Source organism: Lissotriton helveticus, chromosome 3_1 (genome assembly GCF_964261635.1).
Source record: "Lissotriton helveticus chromosome 3_1, aLisHel1.1, whole genome shotgun sequence".
NCBI classification, from domain to species: Eukaryota; Metazoa; Chordata; class Amphibia; order Caudata; family Salamandridae; genus Lissotriton; species Lissotriton helveticus.
The window spans coordinates 959,657,568-959,678,924 of NC_136061.1; the positions used below are offsets into that span (position 1 = coordinate 959,657,568).

At 43.1% G+C, this 21,357-nt stretch overlaps 1 protein-coding gene across 1 annotated transcript in view; it reads right to left on the reverse strand.

The window, feature by feature from the left end:
• COPS8 (COP9 signalosome subunit 8) overlaps positions 1 to 21,357 on the reverse strand; it is a 125,585-nt gene that overhangs the window by 33,284 nt on the left and 70,944 nt on the right. Inside the window, exons 3-4 of the mRNA XM_078681369.1 lie at positions 9,404 to 9,452; positions 6,778 to 6,910 (exon numbers count right to left, since the gene is read on the reverse strand). Of these exons, the coding sequence (XP_078537495.1) occupies positions 6,778 to 6,910; positions 9,404 to 9,452 (182 nt within the window). The remainder of the gene's footprint in view (positions 1 to 6,777; positions 6,911 to 9,403; positions 9,453 to 21,357) is intronic.

Genomic DNA, 21,357 nt, shown 5'->3' on the forward strand with positions numbered 1-21,357 from the left:
TGCAGAGGGGCAGAGGTACGCAGGGGTTGTCGAGATGGAATCGAATCGTCCAAGTCCTCAGTTCCCGATATGATCTGGAGATCAGGCGAATCTTCCTCGGCGACGAGTGGAGCCTCGTCCTTGGAGATATCTTCGAGTGGGTTCTCGTCCTCGGGGACGTCTTCTTCGACGATCTCCTCCTCAAAGATGGCCTCCAGTGCCGGCGCTGATCTCCTCCTCTCGTGTCGACGGGCCCTCCAATCCGATCGAAAAAGACCATTCGGGAAGGAGGCACAGGCTGTGCAGGTCGACTCGTCGTGTTCCGGCGATAGACAGAGGTTGCAAACCTCGTGATGGTCTATATGAGGGAATTTTGCTCGACATACCGGGCATCTCTTGAATGGAGTTCTGTCCATGAGGCGTAGGCCGTATAGCACCGATAGGCCGCGTCGACGCACCGGGATGTAGCTGGTGATGTCGAAAAGTGTCTTCTATGTCGAAAGTTGTTTGTCTAAAGTTTCACGCTTTGAAAATGCCGAAAAGAGTCTTTTCTAGCCGGAGCGGAAAACTTTCATCCGAACCCAGTGGCGGAAAAAAACAATCTGAGGATGGAGTCGATGACCATGCGCAGTATTGTCCAAGGGAGGAGTCACCTATATCGTGACTACAAAGACTTCTTCCAAGAAGACAACAACCTGCAATCATCCAAGCCCAACACCAGGTGGCGATCTATTGCTAAGTGTACAATCTGCAGCTCATATGCCTCGAACATAATTTTACTATGAAAAGTATCACACTATGGCCTAATTGCTAGATGGGTAAGGTAACTCAAATAAGGGGCCATATAATCTTTACAGCAGTGGTACTTTTGTATAAAAGCAGAGGTTGATGGACGCAGAGCTTCTCGAAAGAGCCCAAGCTCAAAATCACTTTTCACAGAACACTCAAAAAAAGAACAAAAGACATGCTCTTATATTTATCTCAGTCTGGGAGGCAGCGTACCTCTTGACCTCTGGGCTGGGCCATGAAGAGAGTCCTGCCCATCACAATTGGGAGGAAGTGCAGTAAAGCGGTGTATACATCCCCATCTCCACTCCCCTCACTGGGTTTGTCCAACACGTCTTGGGGCAGTCATCGGGTATGACCAGAAACCACAAGGGAGGGAGGGAATCGCCGTTTCAGGCAGTTCAGGGAGTAGAAGCTTTAGCCGGGGGTCACTTCACATGTTAAAATCTGTGCAAGGCAAGTACAGCATCCCATCCATCGGAGGTCGATAAACTGAGCATCATTAAATTGGGCAACAATAACTTATTTGTAGTGCATAGAAATGGAATTAGACCTCTGTGAAGTCCTAAAACCAAGCCATTATTCACTCGATATTTTCAAGATGGACTGACACCATTCAGATCACGATGCCTTTAAACAGTAAATAAACCCTAAACTATAGAGACCTAGCACCATCCTGCTTTTACTCACAATATACTAAAGAAACTTTGTAAACAACCATTACTTGATGGTGAAGTACTGCCAATGAAACGTTAGGGTATTGCAATGTACCAGGCTTGCCCATACCTGCTGAAGGTGGAGCCGACACCGTCCACGCGTCCACACACCCCCACGGCAGGCTTCTTCATCACTACCAGTCCAGTCAGTCCAGAATTTTGGGCCCCCTTCCCAACTAGTCCAGGCAGTAAAAAGTTAACGCCGGGGTCTGCGGAATGCAGGGATGGGAGGCTCGTTGCCTGGGGTCACCTGTGAGGGATTAGCTGGGCCCTGCAGACAGTTGTTTGAGAGCTGTCTGAGGCCAGGGTAGGTGGATTTCTGGGTCGTGGGTGGAGGTGGGGGAATAAAAGCCCGGTGGGGGCGCCTTCCTGTCATGCTGAGATTATACAAGCATCAGATGCGGCTCTGAGTCCCGGGACTGTACACTGTGGCGCGAGGGCATCAAGCCATGCCTAACACAGAGAAGAATGAACGTGTGCTTACCCCCTCCCCCACCAAGCAAACACACGCCCGTGCCAGAAACAAGGTTGGGGTGAGCAGGCAATTATCCCTTCTGTCACCTTTGGCCGGAAAATGCATGTTGTGCCCATATGCCCCTGTCAGACTGAAGAGGCAGGTCATCGTATTAAAATTATTACCAACACGAACAAACCCATAACAAGCCTTGGCAAATCCTGAAGGGCTCGTGCGGCAGCAGGGGGAGGGGGGCTTGCGCGATTCCTTGCGGGAGCGTGCAACCATATGGCGCCACCATATGGTGCTGCGCGCTCCCGCAAGGAAATCGCCACATGTGCACACGTTGCCATTGAAGGCAATGGAACGCTTGCTCGTGTTTGGCTGAAAAGCCAAAGCGATGGGAATAGGTCCTTTTGCCTATGCAGCGCATGCGCGCTGCATAGGCAAGACCTAAAAAAAATCAAGGGATACTAGGGTAGTGAGTAATGAATATCAGGGAAAATTTACTGAAGGAAAAAACACATTAAAAAACATATTATTCGAAAGAGGGTAAGTTGGTGGAAGCAGACATAATTTAATACGAGTTGAAGGGATAGAAAATTAGTTTTAATTTCCTAACATTATTACTACATACAACCCACGCACGCAAAAGTATTTGTAGTGTTCTTTAGCAGCTGTACAGCTTGCATGAGGTAGGTTCCTCCAAATCATGAACATGTGATGTGGGGTACTAATGAAATGCATGAGACGCAATTCACAGGTTTCTGACCAACGTGGAGTTGCAAGCGAGTCTGCCCTTCTCAGTACAAGTATCTCTGATTTGAACTATTCTGGGCATAGGAAGCGGACTATCAATGATGGGCATGGCCTAAGAATTTTACAATGTTTCTCTCATTATGCATGCATTCTGCAGTGAGAAGTGTATCTCTACAGTGTAAATTTTCTTTTAATCTAATCTTTTTATAGATCAGATTGTACCACAAGGTATCAGTGTAATTTACAATCAGCAGCGTAACAAAGTAAGATGCAATGTGGGAAAGATTAACAATAGGGTGATTATTTTGAATCAAGTGACTCTTTCCACACCATTTTTTTTTTATTAACAAACAACATATGGCTTCTGCATTTGCTAAGTATGCTGAAGAACGTTGACAACAATATACAGGGTGCATTGCAGTGTAAGCACTTGCTGGAAGTGGAAAGATGCACCAAAAGCCAGCAGCATGGTAAGATTTTTGTATTGTATCTTTTAGAAGAGTAGTGACACGTAGAGACAAGTCACACCTTTGCTAAAGAAACCTTCTGCCGACCCATCCGACCTAAACAACTACCGTCCCATTACCAATATTCCCACTCTCGCCAAATTATTGGAAAAATGCGCTCAACTACAACGGACTAAACACATCGATCTGTTTGATCTCCTCAACCCTCATCAATCAGGCTTCCGAGCAGGACACAGCACTGAAACTGCTATGACTCACATAATTGACGACGCCCTTCAAATCCTAGATCAAGGTGATACCTGCCTCCTCATCCTGCTTGATCTCTCTTCAGCATTCGACACTGTCAAACATGAGAAGTTACTCGATCTTTTGAGCACAAGAATGGGTCTTTCTGGGACTGTTCTCAAGTGGTTCACCTCCTTTTTACACAACAGGTCGCAGAAATTCAAGAGTAACAACCTGATGTCCTCTCCAATACCTGTTTCGTTAGGCGTCCCCCAAGGATCTTCCCTATCACCAACTTTGTTCAACCTAGTTATGGAACCTCTCACCACCTTGCTTCAAGCATCCAATGTACTTTTTCACATGTACGCAGATGACACCCAAATATATCTCAAATTACAATCCCCCAATGACATCTTACTACTGAACTCAACGATCAGAAGCACCCAATCCTGGCTTGCTGATAATCATCTCAAACTCAATGCTCTGAAAACAGAATTCCTGCTGATCACACCTCCCGAAAAGATCCCCACCATGCAAACTTGGCTTAAACAGTTAACTGCACTCAATGTCCAACCCATCATAGTGGACTCAGCGAAATCCCTAGGCATAACCCTCGACTCCAACCTCAACATGCAGCATCATATCAGCAAGGCTACTAAGGGAGCGAACTTCCAAATCAATACCCTGAGGAAACGCAAACCCTTCCTACCAGCCAAAGACTTCCAAACTGCAGTACAAGCACTAGTAATCCCGCGAATTGAATACGGCAGCACCGCCCTCTGCGGTCTCCCATTAACCAGCACTGCACCCCTAAGAGCCTCTCTAAACGCTGCAGCCAGACTCATCACTGGATCAAAAAAACACTCGCACATCACCCCTGACTTGAAAACACTGGACTGGCTGCCTTTTGAAGCCAGAATACATTTGAAAATCGCCTGCATGACACACAAGGCTCTACATCTGAGCTCTCCCGGATACCTCACTCAGAAGCTGTCAATCTCCGGCGGCTCTAGAAACACTAGAGGCACAAACAATCTTCTGCTAAAACCTCGAAGATTCCGGAAGGTAAAAACTTATAAACGCTCTTTCTCAGGAATGGCACCCAGGATCTGGAACTCACTCCCTCCTGAAACCAGCCTCATCTCCTCCTTCACACTTTTTAAGAAAGAAGTAAAAGCTATTTTTATGGCCAAATACACTTGACCTATTAGCGTGGATCTGGAAAGACTCTACACCGACCTGTATTACTCTGTTCGAACTCTATACTATTTATTTCACCTGTATTATTGACGCTACTGACTATCTATGCACACATTTAACTGTTATATTTGTATTATTGATGTGCTGTACTACTTTGCTCCCTCACGTACCTACCCTTCCCACTTATTATGTGTAACCCCACTCTCTTGCTGGCATTCCCGGCTTTGTAAAGCGCTCTGATATCTGCAAAGATCTTGTTCGCGCTATATAAAACTTTCAAAATATAATAAATAAAATAAATAGTGACAAATACTATAGTAAACAGCTTTGCTGTTAAGTCAGACCTAAAAATCAAAGCCGCCTTCTTCTTAGGAAAATATGGTCCTCCCGGCAGTATGAAATGGCTACGCAGGTTTTGTTTGCACTACTATGAACTTTTCCAGTATTGTATCACTTATAGATTTACATGCTTGAATCTTCCCCTCCCCATTGTCATGGTGGGAGTCCCACCTTAACAGTAAAATAGTAGTACTAACCTTTAAACTTAATCCCTATTGAAAATCAATAGCATTTGGTAACCCATTAACCTTGTTTTAAAACATTCAAATTTCAGCCAATCAGAGCATAGACCTTAGAGTAACCATCCCCTGCAGGCACCGTACCTCAAATTTCAAGCACAACTGTAGAGAGAATAACAATAAAGGTATGAAATAGTGAACCTGAAAGGGGAGGAGGGTGGGTCGCATGTGAATCTATAAAAGATATCAATACTGGAGCACCAGTGTCCAGATTACTTGTTTTTCTGCAGTATTGTATCTTTTATAGATTCGCATGTGTGAATCGGAATAGTAAGCAGTTTCCAAATGGCAATGGCAGCAGGCAAGATGAAACATCCCGCCATGCGACCTAAAGTTGAAAATAATTATCAAAAGCAGATACTGTAAATGCCGAAACAAAACAGGCAAATGGTGTAGCACTGATTCATTAAAATGAAGGTATCCAAAAGTGCTGCTTCATTATGGACCGACTCAGTAACTCTGAGGGCATATGCTCCCAGTTCAACGCATATGTGGCAGAACCTGTCCCAGAGAATCGGAATTTTCAGGTGCACCAGTATTGGCATGTAAAGCTATGTCAGTAGCCAGAGATAGCACATTGTGTATTAGCTATTTTGGCATTGGCCGTCTCAAGTGGCAATGTTGAGAGGGCCTTTTCACTGATAAAGTTTACACGGGAAGGAAAAGAGGGACCACGCATGACTCAAGACTCACTGAAGAAGTATTGTATGGTGTACAACAAGTTTGATTTGTAAAAATGTATTTGGACCTCATACACTGTATGTACACTGTCTATACAGCATACACTATCAGTGCAGTGAGCAAGCAATAATAAACACCGGAAAAACACTGTTTCTGTTGTTTTTAATGGTGTGAAAATGTGTAACCACTGATAACCACTGTTTTTAAGGTATTGAAATCACTGGGAAAAAAACACCAGAACTTGCCAAAAATAGAAACTGAAAACAGGAAAGCCTACCTATACCTTAATACAATGAATCACAAGGGCATATCATCTGTGTGGCAGTCTGACTCAGGACAAAAGGAGTAGAGTCGCCACAAATACAGGCAATTCCACATAGGTCTAGTATGAAAACAATTGGCACTGTGCTTGTTGGACTACATTGGTCAAACCATGGGGGAAAAACTCTGTTTCATTACACAAAATATTAGGAGAAACGACATAAAACTGAAAACAGGGGAGCTATGTGTCACATTGAAAAGGCAAGATTCAGAAAGCCCAAGGGACATATATATAATTAGTGAAATTATTAGCCTTAAAGAATAGAAATAACCCACAGTGGTGGTTTGCATCTGAAGGCCTGCAGCTCAACTTACTTCTTTGGGTAGGGGTGGGGTGAGAAAGTGGACGAATGTCAATACTGCCCATCACTCTGACCTGTCATGCCCATGTACAGATGCTAGTCAAGGTCATTTACACATGATAAGAGTTCAGGGTGGGCACTGAACCTTTTCAGATACTGAACTGGCACGGAGATAAATCTTCATACCATCTCACCTCTTGAGATAAGCAGTTACGGATATATCTGTGAGACGTTTGGGCAGGGGTCTCAGGACGGTTTAGCAAAACATGCAAGCTAAAGAGGGGAGCCTCTAGAGAATTTCTAGCTTACCTCTCAGCGCCTCCATGATGACTTGAATGTTCTCGGACCATGAGTGTGCCGCGATTGATGTGTAGATTCCAGGAAAATCTTTCTGCCAAATCCTCTGTCCCACAGACCAAATATTTCCTAGCTCTGCATTTGCCTGTGGTAGAGAAGTACACATCAACATCCACATCGTATAAAATCATACTACTTTTCCAATAAAACGTGTTCATACATGGTAGGTTCCGAGGCTGGGCTTTATTTTCATTATTTATTTTACCAGACAAGGTTTTTTTGTGATTTTTTTTTTTTTTTTTAATACTACTACTGTTTTTTACTCGAGAAATGGTAAGCCTAGGGTCTTCCTACACTTCTGCTTGACCACGGTGGTCAGAGCAGATGAAGACTTGTCAGAGCAACTGTGGCCACTAGCCTATCTGGATCACTGTGATAGGTCTGGGACATTTCCTACCCCTGCTACAAAAAAAATCTTGGAGTGAATACTATACTAGTGAAACTCTAGCTGCCCACAACTCTTTTTGATAGCTACTCTGTGGTGAAGTCACTGTCATCCTTATCTTTAATCCCAACTTTTGCCACACCAACAAACAAAGGATGCAATGCCTTGGCTCAGTTTTTCCTGAATAAGTTGGCTAATATTTAAGACTCTTTTTCTAAAGTAGCTAGAGATGCCCAGCGTAAAAGCGTGTGGTTCAACTGGTCGGAGGAGAGCTGTAGGTTGCTGAACTTCAGGCCTATTGAGACTGAAGCGCTAACTGCACTTAAGGCTGCAGTGAAGTCAGGATATCTGTTGGACCCAGCCTCTCCATACATTTTGGAATGAGGCAGGGGGATGGTCCGCCCAATAATAGGTAAGTTGATTAACAGCTCCCATACCTCTGGCCAGGTACTGGAGAGATGGAAGAATGCTATGGTTATCCCGCTTCTTACAGAAAACGTTAATAAATCCGTCTGAGCCGGAAAATGATTGTCCGGTTCCGCTGCTACCATTATTTCCCATGATTACGGAGTAGCCTGGTAATAAGCAGGTATCAAGCTTCATAGAGAGTCCTGACCTAATACACAGCAAACAATCAGGTGTCCGTTCCTCATACAGCACAGAGTCAGCATACTGACGAAAGAGTCAATTGGTCAGATCTTGAACGCTAGCGATTCTGCAGCACTGTTGATGTTTGATCTCAGTGCTGCGTTCAACAATGTGTCCCACAATAACTTGAAAGACTCTGGAACTACAGAGTGGGACATAAAGCATTGCAATGGGTTGCTTCTTTTCTGCAGGGTTGCACCTTCCAGATGTCACAGAAACCCCTCCAGTCAAAGGTGTTCCAACAAACCAAGGGGTGCAGCAGGGCTCTTCTTTGAGCCCAACCTTGTTCAACATGTAAGTGCAACCATTGGCGGGTATCACCAAAAGCTACGGGTTCACGATTATGTCAAATGCAGATGACACTCAGCTTATCATCACGCTGTCAACGAATTCCACCGGTATAGCCCCTTCCCTATGCCTCAGCCTGGCAGAGGTTGCTAGGTGGCTGGACCGGAATTGCCTCAAATTAAATGCGGGAAAGAACGAGGTTTTGACCCTGGGCAATCAGTTGAACATTTGGTAAACTGCATGGTGGCTAAAGGAGCTGGGTTCAGTGCCCTATCCTAAACCGAAGGACAAGAATCTCGGCATCTGAGTGGATGAAAAACTGCCTTTTGACAGTTAAATCACTGCAGTTACTGGAAATGGTTCAGACTTCTCAAAATGCTGAGGAAATCTTTGTGTTTCTTACCGGAGTCAGCTAGAAAGACAGTAGCACAGACCTTGATTGTGTAGAGGCTCGACTACTGCAAAGTTTTATATCTTGGAGTTACACAGGGTAGGGTAAAGAGAGTCGCGAGAGTGCAGAAAGTGGTGCCTGGCTCCAACTGAATTTGCAAGGCATCCCTCTGTAGGGGCTGCACTTCAGTAACTTCATTGGCCGCCAGTGAGGCAAAGATCCTCGTTTAAAACCTTGTGTTATTGCGACAAAGCTCTGAATAACAAAGGCCCATGGTACTTGAAATCGTTTGTTAGACAGTACATACCACAGAGGAACTTAAGATCGGCAGGTGAAAGGTTAGCTACTGCTCCCAGAGTTAAGAAAGTGTGCATGGGTGGGAGCTTGTTTGGCTACCTAGAGCTGAAACTGTGAATTGCGCTTTGTTTATCAAGCTCAGTCGGAATGCCTTTTCAGGACAGATCTTAAAACCTGTTTTTTCTCTTCGGGAAGTAAGAGGGGTTACAACTGTAGGTGGGGGGGGGTGGACACCTGTACCTAGCACTGGGACTGCCTATACGAGGTAGCTATGTGCTCTAGAAATCCCAGTATTATTATTGTGTTTTGCACTAAAAGACTGCTGTGCTAGCATAAAATCTTGCAGGGCAACCTTGATGCATCAGTTGTGTGTGAGAGGACCTTGAACTATTATCTTTGGTGATATATATATATATATATATACACACACACATACATACATACATAGCCTACTGAAAGCAGGTACTGCTGCCGCCTTAACTAGACCAGCTTTAGCTTTGAGAGAAAAGTTAGCACCGCTTCCACCTGTTCTATGCCCTGGACGCAACTGATTTTTATAGGATACTTACTGAGCGAATTGCTGGTGGAATCCTTTTCCAGAGATATCTTGCATTGTTCCTTTGAAAAATAAACACACAAGCATTTGTTAAGGATTCAATCAGTGGTCCCTAAACGCTTACATCATCACCATCAGACAAAAAGTCAAAATAAAGCTGCAGCAATCCGGTCCTTAGCTTAATTTGCCAGGATTTTAATCGAAGTATGGATACAGCATATTTCAAAAGGAGCAAAACTGCATTAATTTCTGTTTTATCAGAACAGCATTTAAATTGTACATAATTCAGTGAGCAATTTTATATGTTCCTCCTATAGAAACAATCCACTATTAAGACGAACACTATGTGATGCTTAAACACCACCACTGAAACAGCTACATGTCCTAAAACTACAACAAATGGCAGAGATGATCGTCACTGCAGAAAGCACCCAGTGTCAGATGCAATGATCAGGTCTGGGATGCTAACACTGATAGCATCGGGTGGGACATTCACTGCTGAGCATTGATAATACCTGTGACAAGCGACACATTCTCGACTCTGCACTGGATTCACAGCACTATCATTCGTCAAGCATACAATAGGGCTTAAAGCTGAAACCCCACGGAAAAACAGAGGTCTCAATTGCGTAGCCCTGCAATTTGATCACAGCTTGACTGCCACAAACACCCCAACACAGACCAGCATAAAATATATTGTATAGATACATAAACAAACACTCACGTTACCTAGTGTCAGTCGCCACTGGGTAGTTATGGTGATAAGAGTGTTTCAATGGGAAATGCACTTTTTTGTGTTGCTAATAACTTTGGCGCCATTTGACGAATCTCTGTGAAACATTTCACAAAAAGTGCTACTTTTTGACTAGTTTCTGCATGGAAAACGTTGGAGTGATTCGTCAAGCGTGGGTCGAGAAAAAAGGGGAGTCCCAAAGTGGGTTTTCCCCATTAATTTTCCTATAGTAAGTAAAGTTTATTGTTCAGTTAATTAAAACCAAAAGAATATTAGCTATTATAGAACGTTTAGACACAGCTACAGCCTAAACCGCTGAGTGGATTTACACCAAATTTGGCAGAAAGATAAATCTTGTTCCAGAAAGAGCGCTTTTTGTGTTTTGGTGTAAATCCATTCAGTAGTTTTTGAGCAATCTATGTACAAAAAGTTTATTTACATAGGGACGCGAAGTCTTTGTGGATCCTGACAGATCTCAAGATTAGATCTGATTGGCTACCAACCACCTGAAACCAGCAAGTAGTGAAAATCATCCTAGGACTCGGAATATAATCCAAAGACCTACAAAAAAAAAAAAGAATAAAAAAACAAAAAAAGACAGGGGCAAGATATTGATTCTCTGACCTCTTAGGGTTGGTACTGGGCTCCCAGAGGGAACCCACCGAAAACCAAAACTGGTTTATTTTTTAGGTCTCGTAGAGAGACCTAATGCCGCCCATCCACAAAGCTGACTTTTACGATGAGGATTTTCAACAGTTCACGTGAATCACAATCACGTGACCTGCTCTCATGCACAAGCCTTCCCCCTGGCAGCAGCATTTCTCCTTTCACGGCCACAGGGCCACTTGAAAGGGTTCCGCTGCCCCGCCCCCTGCTTCACAGCCATCTGTTCCTCTCTTCCCGCACACAGCCTTACTCGGATTTCTCCTCCCCAAACTGGTTACTTCCCACACACAAAACAACTAACCAACCAACCCAGCCCCTCACCGCTGGAGTAAATCTCTGACCATTTTCGAGGCAAAATTGTGTCTGTGGAAAGTACATAAATATCACCTAACTTGCGAGTTAGACAGGAGTAACTCTCCGCTCATTTTCAGGGCAGTAGCGTGCTTGCTGAAAAGTCAATGAATATCAAATACACTAATAATTGCGACTTTGTAGGCGTTCACTACTTTGGCATACGTTTTAAAGAGATACACCTCTGGTCTGTCCCTGTGCACAGATCTGTGCACACTAAAAAGTCTGTCATCGAGATTAAATCAATTTGTAAATGTATGGCCTCTGATTCAGTAAAGTGATAATGCGTGTAAATTATATTTGATCACATCAGTACAACTCGGGATGTATTTAAGAATTGGGCACCACGCACGTAGTAAAACTTGCACTCAATACTTAAGCTTGGGGACTCCTCACATAATCACTTTAATGAAGCGTTATGGGGATTGACTATGGCCGCAGCGCAGGGAATGGAAAGCATGCTGCTGTGGCGCACGTCACTGTGTCATTACTTCAAATCACCATCAATGAAAGGGCAGGTGAGTCATGATTTCAGTTATAACTTTCAGTGCTTTAGTTACGGACATTACAGATCGCTACTACTAATGACATTACCAGTGCAACCGCGAATGCAATTGCAATAGGTCTCACATTACTGAATCTTTCAGCTGCTAGACTTGTTTTACCAGCGGGCAGTCTCTTGTTGCAGCTGTCACGAACATTATGCCCCTTGCCCCCACTGGACTAAGTTGATGAACATGACCCTCCCACTCCCCCGCCAAGGAACCCCCCCAACTGCCTGACACCGGGTCATTCACATGGGTGGTGGACATGCCAGCGCCTTAAGCGGTACCAGTTCAGTCAGCGCTACATGACACGTCTGTTATTTCCCAGGGCTTCGTGCCTTCTTAAATTGGTCTGATACCAACACACAACACCAGCTCGTACGGAGGGACAGACCCACAAAACTTTATCCATAACAACTAATCATCCCCACACGCACTTATCAAAGAGCAACAAGTTTGGGAAAACTTGTTTAAAATAAATTTGTTGCTTTGCTCCCGTTGTTGCTTCCACGCACCCACCACCCTCCGGCACAAAGGCAGCCTAAGCAGAAACATATTACAGGTGAGCAGCGAGCGTTTAATGTAGGTGGCTGCAGTATAAACTTAAAAAAAAGACCCGACACAAATGCTGCGAGTACAAACATTAAGGTACGGCCGGATCTAGTCTAAAGCATAATTCATATTGCGTCGCTTTAAGCAATTGCGTTTTCCTTGTTATATGGCAGGATCTCATCCCGAAGGTACTGTAGCGCTTTACATAAGCGCCAGTTACATTATGCAAGGACACATTCATTTTGGTAGATAAGGGGAGATTAAGTGATTTGCCCAGAATCACAGGATGTTGGACCCCATGCCGATACTCGGATCTGTTTTCAAAGTTCAAAATTCAACTCTTCTGGCTGTTACGCCACACCTTCACTCACCTTTTCCCATCTGAAGTAATATCTGCAGAAAGTGAAAGATCTTTGAAGTTTTTTGGGAGGGGCGGGGCTCCGAATGAGTACGATGTCGAACTCTCCGGAGAGTTCTCACTTCTTGCAAAATAGAAACGTAACCTTCTGTTGTCAACACATTCAAACGTTCCTTAGAACCGGACTGATGTGCATATGGAAACACTAATCGTGGAAAGGTTGAGAATTTGAGAATGCACGCCTTTTGGTAGAACTATCACCTTCACATGAAACGTCTTTAAAAATAAATCAGAAAGGAGGGTCACGTCTTCTTGATATGTTAATGAGTCTTCTTAAACCCCCCCAGTCAGCTTTCCAATTAACTGGGGCGCTTCCTGCCTTTGTAAAACTGCCGACGAACAGCTTAATAGCTTTGGCCTCCCCCTGCTTCTCGCGCCATTAAGTGAAGTTTCGGCGCCATAAAGGGAGCACATCTGCGCCGAAAACACTTCATGCAGAACCTTCCCGCTGCAAACGCTCCTGCCATGACAGAGAGAGAGGGTTTCTGCGCCAGCTCTCCCCAGATATAGATCTACTCGATGGGTGCATGTTAGGTGTCCTCAGTTTTCAACTGCAATGAAATACATACATAAGTGCTACGACACAGATGGCATGATTGTGCAAACAAAAATTTGTTATTCTGAACCTATGGATTTTGCCAAATAACACTTTCCAGAAGTACCGTGCAAAATACGCCAGTCGCAGGTAATCCCATCGCGAAAGGGATTTATGCTGCCACTGACAAGAGTAAATTACTATTTCAAGAGTGAGAAGTGGTGAGAGGATTTAGAAAAAATACCCTCGAACTCTCCACTTCGTTCTTAAACTTTCTAGTTGAACCTTGTCTCGCCCCCCCCCCTCTCCTTCCCCCCTTAGTGGGATTTAATCTCCAGCAATATTACATCAGTGTGGCATCTTAATATTAGCGAGTAAAAGAAATCTATCTATCTATCTATCTATCTATCTATCTATCTATCTATCGGCCTCACTCTATCTATCTATCTATCTATCGCCCTCTATCTATCGCCCTCTATCTATCTATCGCCCTCTATCTATCTATCGCCCTCTATCTATCTATCGCCCTCTATCTATCTATCGCCCTCTATCTATCTATCGCCCTCTATCTATCTATCTATCGCCCTCTATCTATCTATCTATCGCCCTCTATCTATCTATCGCCCTCTATCTATCGCTATATATCGCCCTCTATCTATCTATCTATCTATCTATTGCCCTCTATCTATCTAGCTATCTATCTATCGCCCTCTATCTATCTATCGCCCTCTATCTATCTATCGCCCTCTATCTATCTATCTATCTATCGCCCTCTATCTAGCTATCTATCTATCGCCCTCTATCTATCTATCGCCCTCTATCTATCTATCGCCCTCTATCTATCTATCTATCTATCGCCCTCTATCTATCTATCTATCTATCGCCCTCTATCTATCTATCTATCTATCTATCTATCGCCCTCTATCTATCTATCTATCTATCGCCCTCTATCTATCTATCGCCCTCTATCTATCGCCCTCTATCTATCGCCCTCTATCTATCGCCCTTTATCTATCGCCCTCTATCTATCGCCCTCTATCTATCGCCATCTATCGCCCTCTATCTATCCCCCTCTATCTATCGCCCTCTATCTATCGCCCTCTATCTATCGCCCTCTATCTATCGCCCTCTATCTATCGCCCTCTATCTATCGCCCTCTATCTATCTATCGCCCTATCTATCTATCTATCGCCCTATCTATCTATCTATCTATCTATCGCCCTCTATCTATCTATCTATCTATCTATCTATCGCCCTCTATCTATCTATCTATCTATCGCCCTCTATCTATCTATCTATCGCCCTCTATCTATCTATCTATCTATCTATCTATCGCCCTCTATCTATCTATCTATCTATCTATCGCCCTCTATCTATCGCCCTCTATCTATCTATCTATCTATCTATCTATCTATCTATCTATCTATCGCCCTCTATCTATCTATCTATCTATCGCCCTCTATCTATCTATCTATCTATCTATCGCCCTCTATCTATCTATCTATCTATCGCCCTCTATCTATCTATCTATCTATCTATCGCCCTCTATCTATCTATCTATCTATCTATCGCCCTCTATCTCTCTATCTATCTATCTATCTCCCTCTATCTATCTATCTATCTATCTATCGCCCTCTATCTATCTATCTATCGCCCTCTATCTATCTATCTATCGCCCTCTATCTATCTATCTATCGCCCTCTATCTATCTATCTATCTATCTATCTATCTATCTATCTATCTATCTATCGCCCTCTATCTATCTATCTATCTATCGCCCTCTATCTATCTATCTATCTATCTATCGCCCTCTATCTATCTATCTATCTATCGCCCTCTATCTATCTATCTCCCTCTATCTATCTATCTATCTATCTATCTATCGCCCTCTATCTATCTATCTATCGCCCTCTATCTATCTATCTATCGCCCTCTATCTATCGCCCTCTATCTATCTATCGCCCTCTATCTATCTATCGCCCTCTATCTATCTATCGCCCTCTATCTATCTATCGCCCTCTATCTATCTATCGCCCTCTATCTATCGCCCTCTATCTATCTATCGCCCTCTATCTATCTATCGCCCTCTATCTATCTATCGCCCTCTATCTATCTATCGCCCTCTATCTATCTATCGCCCTCTATCTATCGCCCTCCATCTATCGCCCTCCATCTATCGCCCTCCATCTATCGCCCTCCATCTATCGCCCTCCATCTATCGCCCTCTATCTATCGCCCTCTATCTATCGCCCTCTATCTATCGCCCTCTATCTATCGCCCTCTATCTATCTATCTATCGCCCTCTATCTATCTATCGCCCTCTATCTATCTATCGCCCTCTATCTATCTATCGCCCTCTATCTATCTATCGCCCTCTATCTATCGCCCTCTATCTATCTATCGCCCTCTATCTATCTATCGCCCTCTATCTATCTATCGCCCTCTATCTATCTATCTATCTATCGCCCTCTATCTATCGCTATATATCGCCCTCTATCTATCTATCTATCTATTGCCCTCTATCTATCTAGCTATCTATCTATCGCCCTCTATCTATCTATCTATCTATCTATCTATCTATCTATCTATCGCCCTCTATCTATCTATCTATCTATCTATCGCCCTCTATCTATCTATCTATCTATCTATCGCCCTCTATCTATCTATCTATCTATCGCCCTCTATCTATCTATCTATCGCCCTCTATCTATCGCCCTCTATCTATCTATCGCCCTCTATCTATCTATCGCCCTCTATCTATCTATCGCCCTCTATCTATCTATCGCCCTCTATCTATCTATCGCCCTCTATCTATCTATCGCCCTCTATCTTTCTATCGCCCTCTATCTATCGCCCTCTATCTATCTATCGCCCTCTATCTATCTATCGCCCTCTATCTATCTATCGCCCTCTATCTATCTATCGCCCTCTATCTATCTATCGCCCTCTATCTATCGCCCTCCATCTATCGCCCTCCATCTATCGCCCTCCATCTATCGCCCTCCATCTATCGCCCTCCATCTATCGCCCTCTATCTATCTAGCTATCTATCTATCGCCCTCTATCTATCTATCGCCCTCTATCTATCTATCGCCCTCTATCTATCTATCTATCTATCTATCTATCTATCGCCCTCTATCTATCTATCTATCTATCTATCTATCGCCCTCTATCTATCTATCTATCTATCTATCTATCGCCCTCTATCTATCTATCTATCTATCTATCGCCCTCTATCTATCTATCTATCGCCCTCTATCTATCTATCTATCTATCTATCTATCGCCCTCTATCTATCTATCGCCCTCTATCTATCGCCCTCTATCTATCGCCCTCTATCTATCGCCCTCTATCTATCGCCCTCTATCTATCGCCCTCTATCTATCGCCCTCTATCTATCGCCATCTATCGCCCTCTATCTATCGCCCTCTATCTATCGCCCTCTATCTATCGCCCTCTATCTATCGCCCTCTATCTATCGCCCTCTATCTATCTATCGCCCTATCTATCTATCTATCTATCTATCGCCCTCTATCTATCTATCTATCTATCTATCTATCTATCGCCCTCTATCTATCTATCTATCTATCGCCCTCTATCTATCTATCTATCGCCCTCTATCTATCTATCTATCGCCCTCTATCGCCCTCTATCTATCTATCTATCTATCTATCTATCTATCTATCTATCGCCCTCTATCTATCTATCTATCTATCGCCCTCTATCTATCTATCTATCTATCTATCGCCCTCTATCTATCTATCTATCTATCTATCTATCTATCTATCGCCCTCTATCTATCTATCTATCTATCGCCCTCTATCTATCTATCTATCTCCCTCTATCTATCTATCTATCTATCTATCGCCCTCTATCTATCTATCTATCGCCCTCTATCTATCTATCTATCTATCTATCTATCTATCTATCTATCTATCTATCTATCTATCGCCCTCTATCTATCTATCTATCTATCTATCTATCGCCCTCTATCTATCTATCTATCTATCGCCCTCTATCTATCGCCCTCTATCTATCTATCTATCTATCTATCTATCGCCCTCTATCTATCTATCTATCTATCTATCGCCCTCTATCTATCTATCTATCGCCCTCTATCTATCTATCTATCTATCGCCCTCTATCTATCTATCTATCTATCGCCCTCTATCTATCTATCTATCTATCTATCTATCTATCGCCCTCTATCTATCTATCTATCTCCCTCTATCTATCTATCTATCTATCTATCGCCCTCTATCTATCTATCTATCGCCCTCTATCTATCTATCTATCTATCTATCGCCCTCTATCGATCTATCGCCCTCTATCTATCTATCGCCCTCTATCTATCTATCGCCCTCTATCTATCTATCGCCCTCTATCTATCTATCGCCCTCTATCTATCTATCGCCCTCTATCTATCTATCGCCCTCTATCTATCTATCGCCCTCTATCTATCTATCGCCCTCTATCTATCTATCGCCCTCTATCTATCTATCGCCCTCTATCTATCGCCCTCTATCGCCCTCTATCTATCGCCCTCTATCTATCGCCCTCTATCTATCGCCCTCTATCTATCTATCGCCCTATCTATCTATCTATCTATCTATCTATCGCCCTCTATCTATCTATCTATCTATCTATCTATCTATCTATCTATCTATCGCCCTCTATCTATCTATCTATCGCCCTCTATCTATCTATCTATCGCCCTCTATCTATCTATCTATCGCCCTCTATCTATCTATCTATCGCCCTCTATCGCCCTCTATCTATCTATCTATCTATCTATCGCCCTCTATCTATCTATCTATCTATCGCCCTCTATCTATCTATCTATCTATCTATCGCCCTCTATCTATCTATCTATCTATCGCCCTCTATCTATCTATCTATCTATCTATCGCCCTCTATCTATCTATCTATCTATCGCCCTCTATCTATCTATCTATCTCCCTCTATCTATCTATCTATCTATCGCCCTCTATCTATCTATCTATCGCCCTCTATCTATCTATCTATCTATCTATCTATCTATCGCCCTCTATCTATCTATCTATCTATCTATCTATCTATCGCCCTCTATCTATCTATCTATCTATCGCCCTCTATCTATCGCCCTCTATCTATCTATCTATCTATCTATCTATCGCCCTCTATCTATCTATCTATCTATCGCCCTCTATCTATCTATCTATCTATCGCCCTCTATCTATCTATCTATCTATCGCCCTCTATCTATCTATCTATCTATCGCCCTCTATCTATCTATCTATCTATCTATCTATCGCCCTCTATCTATCTATCTATCTCCCTCTATCTATCTATCTATCTATCTATCGCCCTCTATCTATCTATCTATCGCCCTCTATCTATCTATCTATCTATCTATCTATCTATCGCCCTCTATCGATCTATCGCCCTCTATCTATCTATCGCCCTCTATCTATCTATCGCCCTCTATCTATCTATCGCCCTCTATCTATCTATCGCCCTCTATCTATCTATCGCCCTCTATCTATCTATCGCCCTCTATCTATCTATCGCCCTCTATCTATCTATCGCCCTCTATCTATCTATCGCCCTCTATCTATCTATCGCCCTCTATCTATCTATCGCCCTCTATCTATCGCCCTCTATCTATCGCCCTCTATCTATCGCCCTCTATCTATCGCCCTCTATCTATCACCCTCTATCTATCGCCCTCTATCTATCTATCTATCGCCCTCTATCTATCTATCTATCTATCTATCGCCCTCTATCGCCCTCTATCTATCTATCGCCCTCTATCTATCTATCGCCCTCTATCTATCTATCGCCCTCTATCTATCTATCTATCGCCCTCTATCTATCTATCTATCTATCGCCCTCTATCTATCTATCTATCGCCCTCTATCTATCTATCTATCGCCCTCTATCTATCTATCTATCTATCTATCTATCGCCCTCTATCTATCGCCCTCTATCTATCGCCCTCTATCTATCGCCCTCTATCTATCTATCTATCTATTTATCGCCCTCTATCTATCGCCCTCTATCTATCGCCCTCTATCTATCGCCCTCTATCTATCGCCCTCTATCTATCGCCCTCTATCTATCACCCTCTATCTATCGCCCTCTATCTATCTATCTATCGCCCTCTATCTATCTATCTATCGCCCTCTATCTATCGCCCTCTATCTATCTATCGCCCTCTATCTATCTATCTATCTATCGCCCTCTATCTATCGCCCTCTATCTATCTATCTATCTATCGCCCTCTATCTATCGCCCTCTATCTATCGCTATATATCGCCCTCTATCTATCTAGCTATCTATCTATCGCCCTCTATCTATCTATCTATCTATCGCCCTCTATCTATCTATCTATCTATCGCCCTCTATCTATCTATCTATCTATCGCCCTCTATCTATCTATCTATCGCCCTCTATCTATCTATCTATCTATCGCCCTCTATCTATCTATCTATCTATCGCCCTCTATCTATCTATCGCCCTCTATCTATCGCCCTCTATCTATCGCCCTCTATCTATCGCCCTCTATCTATCGCCCTCTATCTATCGCCCTCTATCTATCGCCCTCTATCTATCGCCCTCTATCTATCGCCCTCTATCTATCGCCCTCTATCTATCGCCCTCTATCTATCGCCCTCTATCTATCTATCGCCCTCTATCTATCTATCGCCCTCTATCTATCTATCGCCCTCTATCTATCTATCTATCTATCGCCCTCTATCTATCTATCTATCTATCGCCCTCTATCTATCTATCTATCTATCTCCCTCTATCTATCTATCGCCCTCTATCTATCTATCTATCTATCGCCCTCTATCTATCTATCTATCTATCTATCTATCTATCGCCCTCTATCTATCTATCTATCTATCGCCCTCTATCTATCTATCGCCCTCTATCTATCTATCGCCCTCTATCTATCTATCTATCTATCTATCTATCTATCTATCGCCCTCTATCTATCTATCTATCTATCGCCCTCTATCTATCTATCTATCTATCGCCCTCTATCTATCTATCTATCTATCTATCTATCTCCCTCTATCTATCTATCGCCCTCTATCTATCTATCTATCTATCGCCCTCTATCTATCTATCTATCTATCTATCTATCTATCTATCTATCTATCTATCTATCTATCTATCGCCCTCTATCTATCTATCTATCTATCTATCTATCTATCTATCTATCTATCGCCCTCTATCTATCGCCCTCTATCTATCGCCCTCTATCTATCGCCCTCTATCTATCGCCCTCTATCTATCGCCCTCTATCTATCGCCCTCTATCTATCGCCCTCTATCTATCGCCCTCTATCTATCGCCCTCTATCTATCTATCGCCCTCTATCTATCTATCGCCCTCTATCTATCTATCGCCCTCTATCTATCTATCGCCCTCTATCTATCGCCCTCTATCTATCTATCGCAATATATCTATCTATCGCCCTCTATCTATCTATCTATCTATCTATTGCCCTCTATCTATCTATCTATCGCCCTCCATCTATCTATCTATCTATCTATCGCCCTCTATCTATCTATCTCTATCTATCGCCCTCTATCTATCGCCCTCTATCTATCGCCCTCTATCTATCTATCTATCTATCGCCCTCTATCTATCTATCGCCCTCTATCTATCTATCTATCTATCTATCGCCCTCCATCTATCTATCTATCTATCTATCGCCCTCTATCTATCGCCCTCTATCTATCGCCCTCTATCTATCGCCCTCTATCTATCGCCCTCTATCTATCTATCTATCTATCGCCCTCTATCTATCTATCTATCGCCCTCTATCTATCTATCTATCGCCCTATATCTATCTATCTATCTCTATCTATCGCCCTCTATCTATCTATCTATCTCTATCTATCGCCCTCTATCTATCGCCCTCTATCTATCTATCTATCTATCTATCGCCCTCTATCTATCTATCTATCTATCTATCGATCTATCTATCTATCGCCCTCTATCTATCTATCTATCGCCCTCTATCTATCGCCCTCTATCTATCTATCTATCTATCTATCTATCGATCTATCTATCGCCCTCTATCTATCTATCTATCTATCGCCCTCTATCTATCTATCTATCTATCGCCCTCTATCTATCTATCGCCCTCCATCTATCTATCTATCTATCGATCT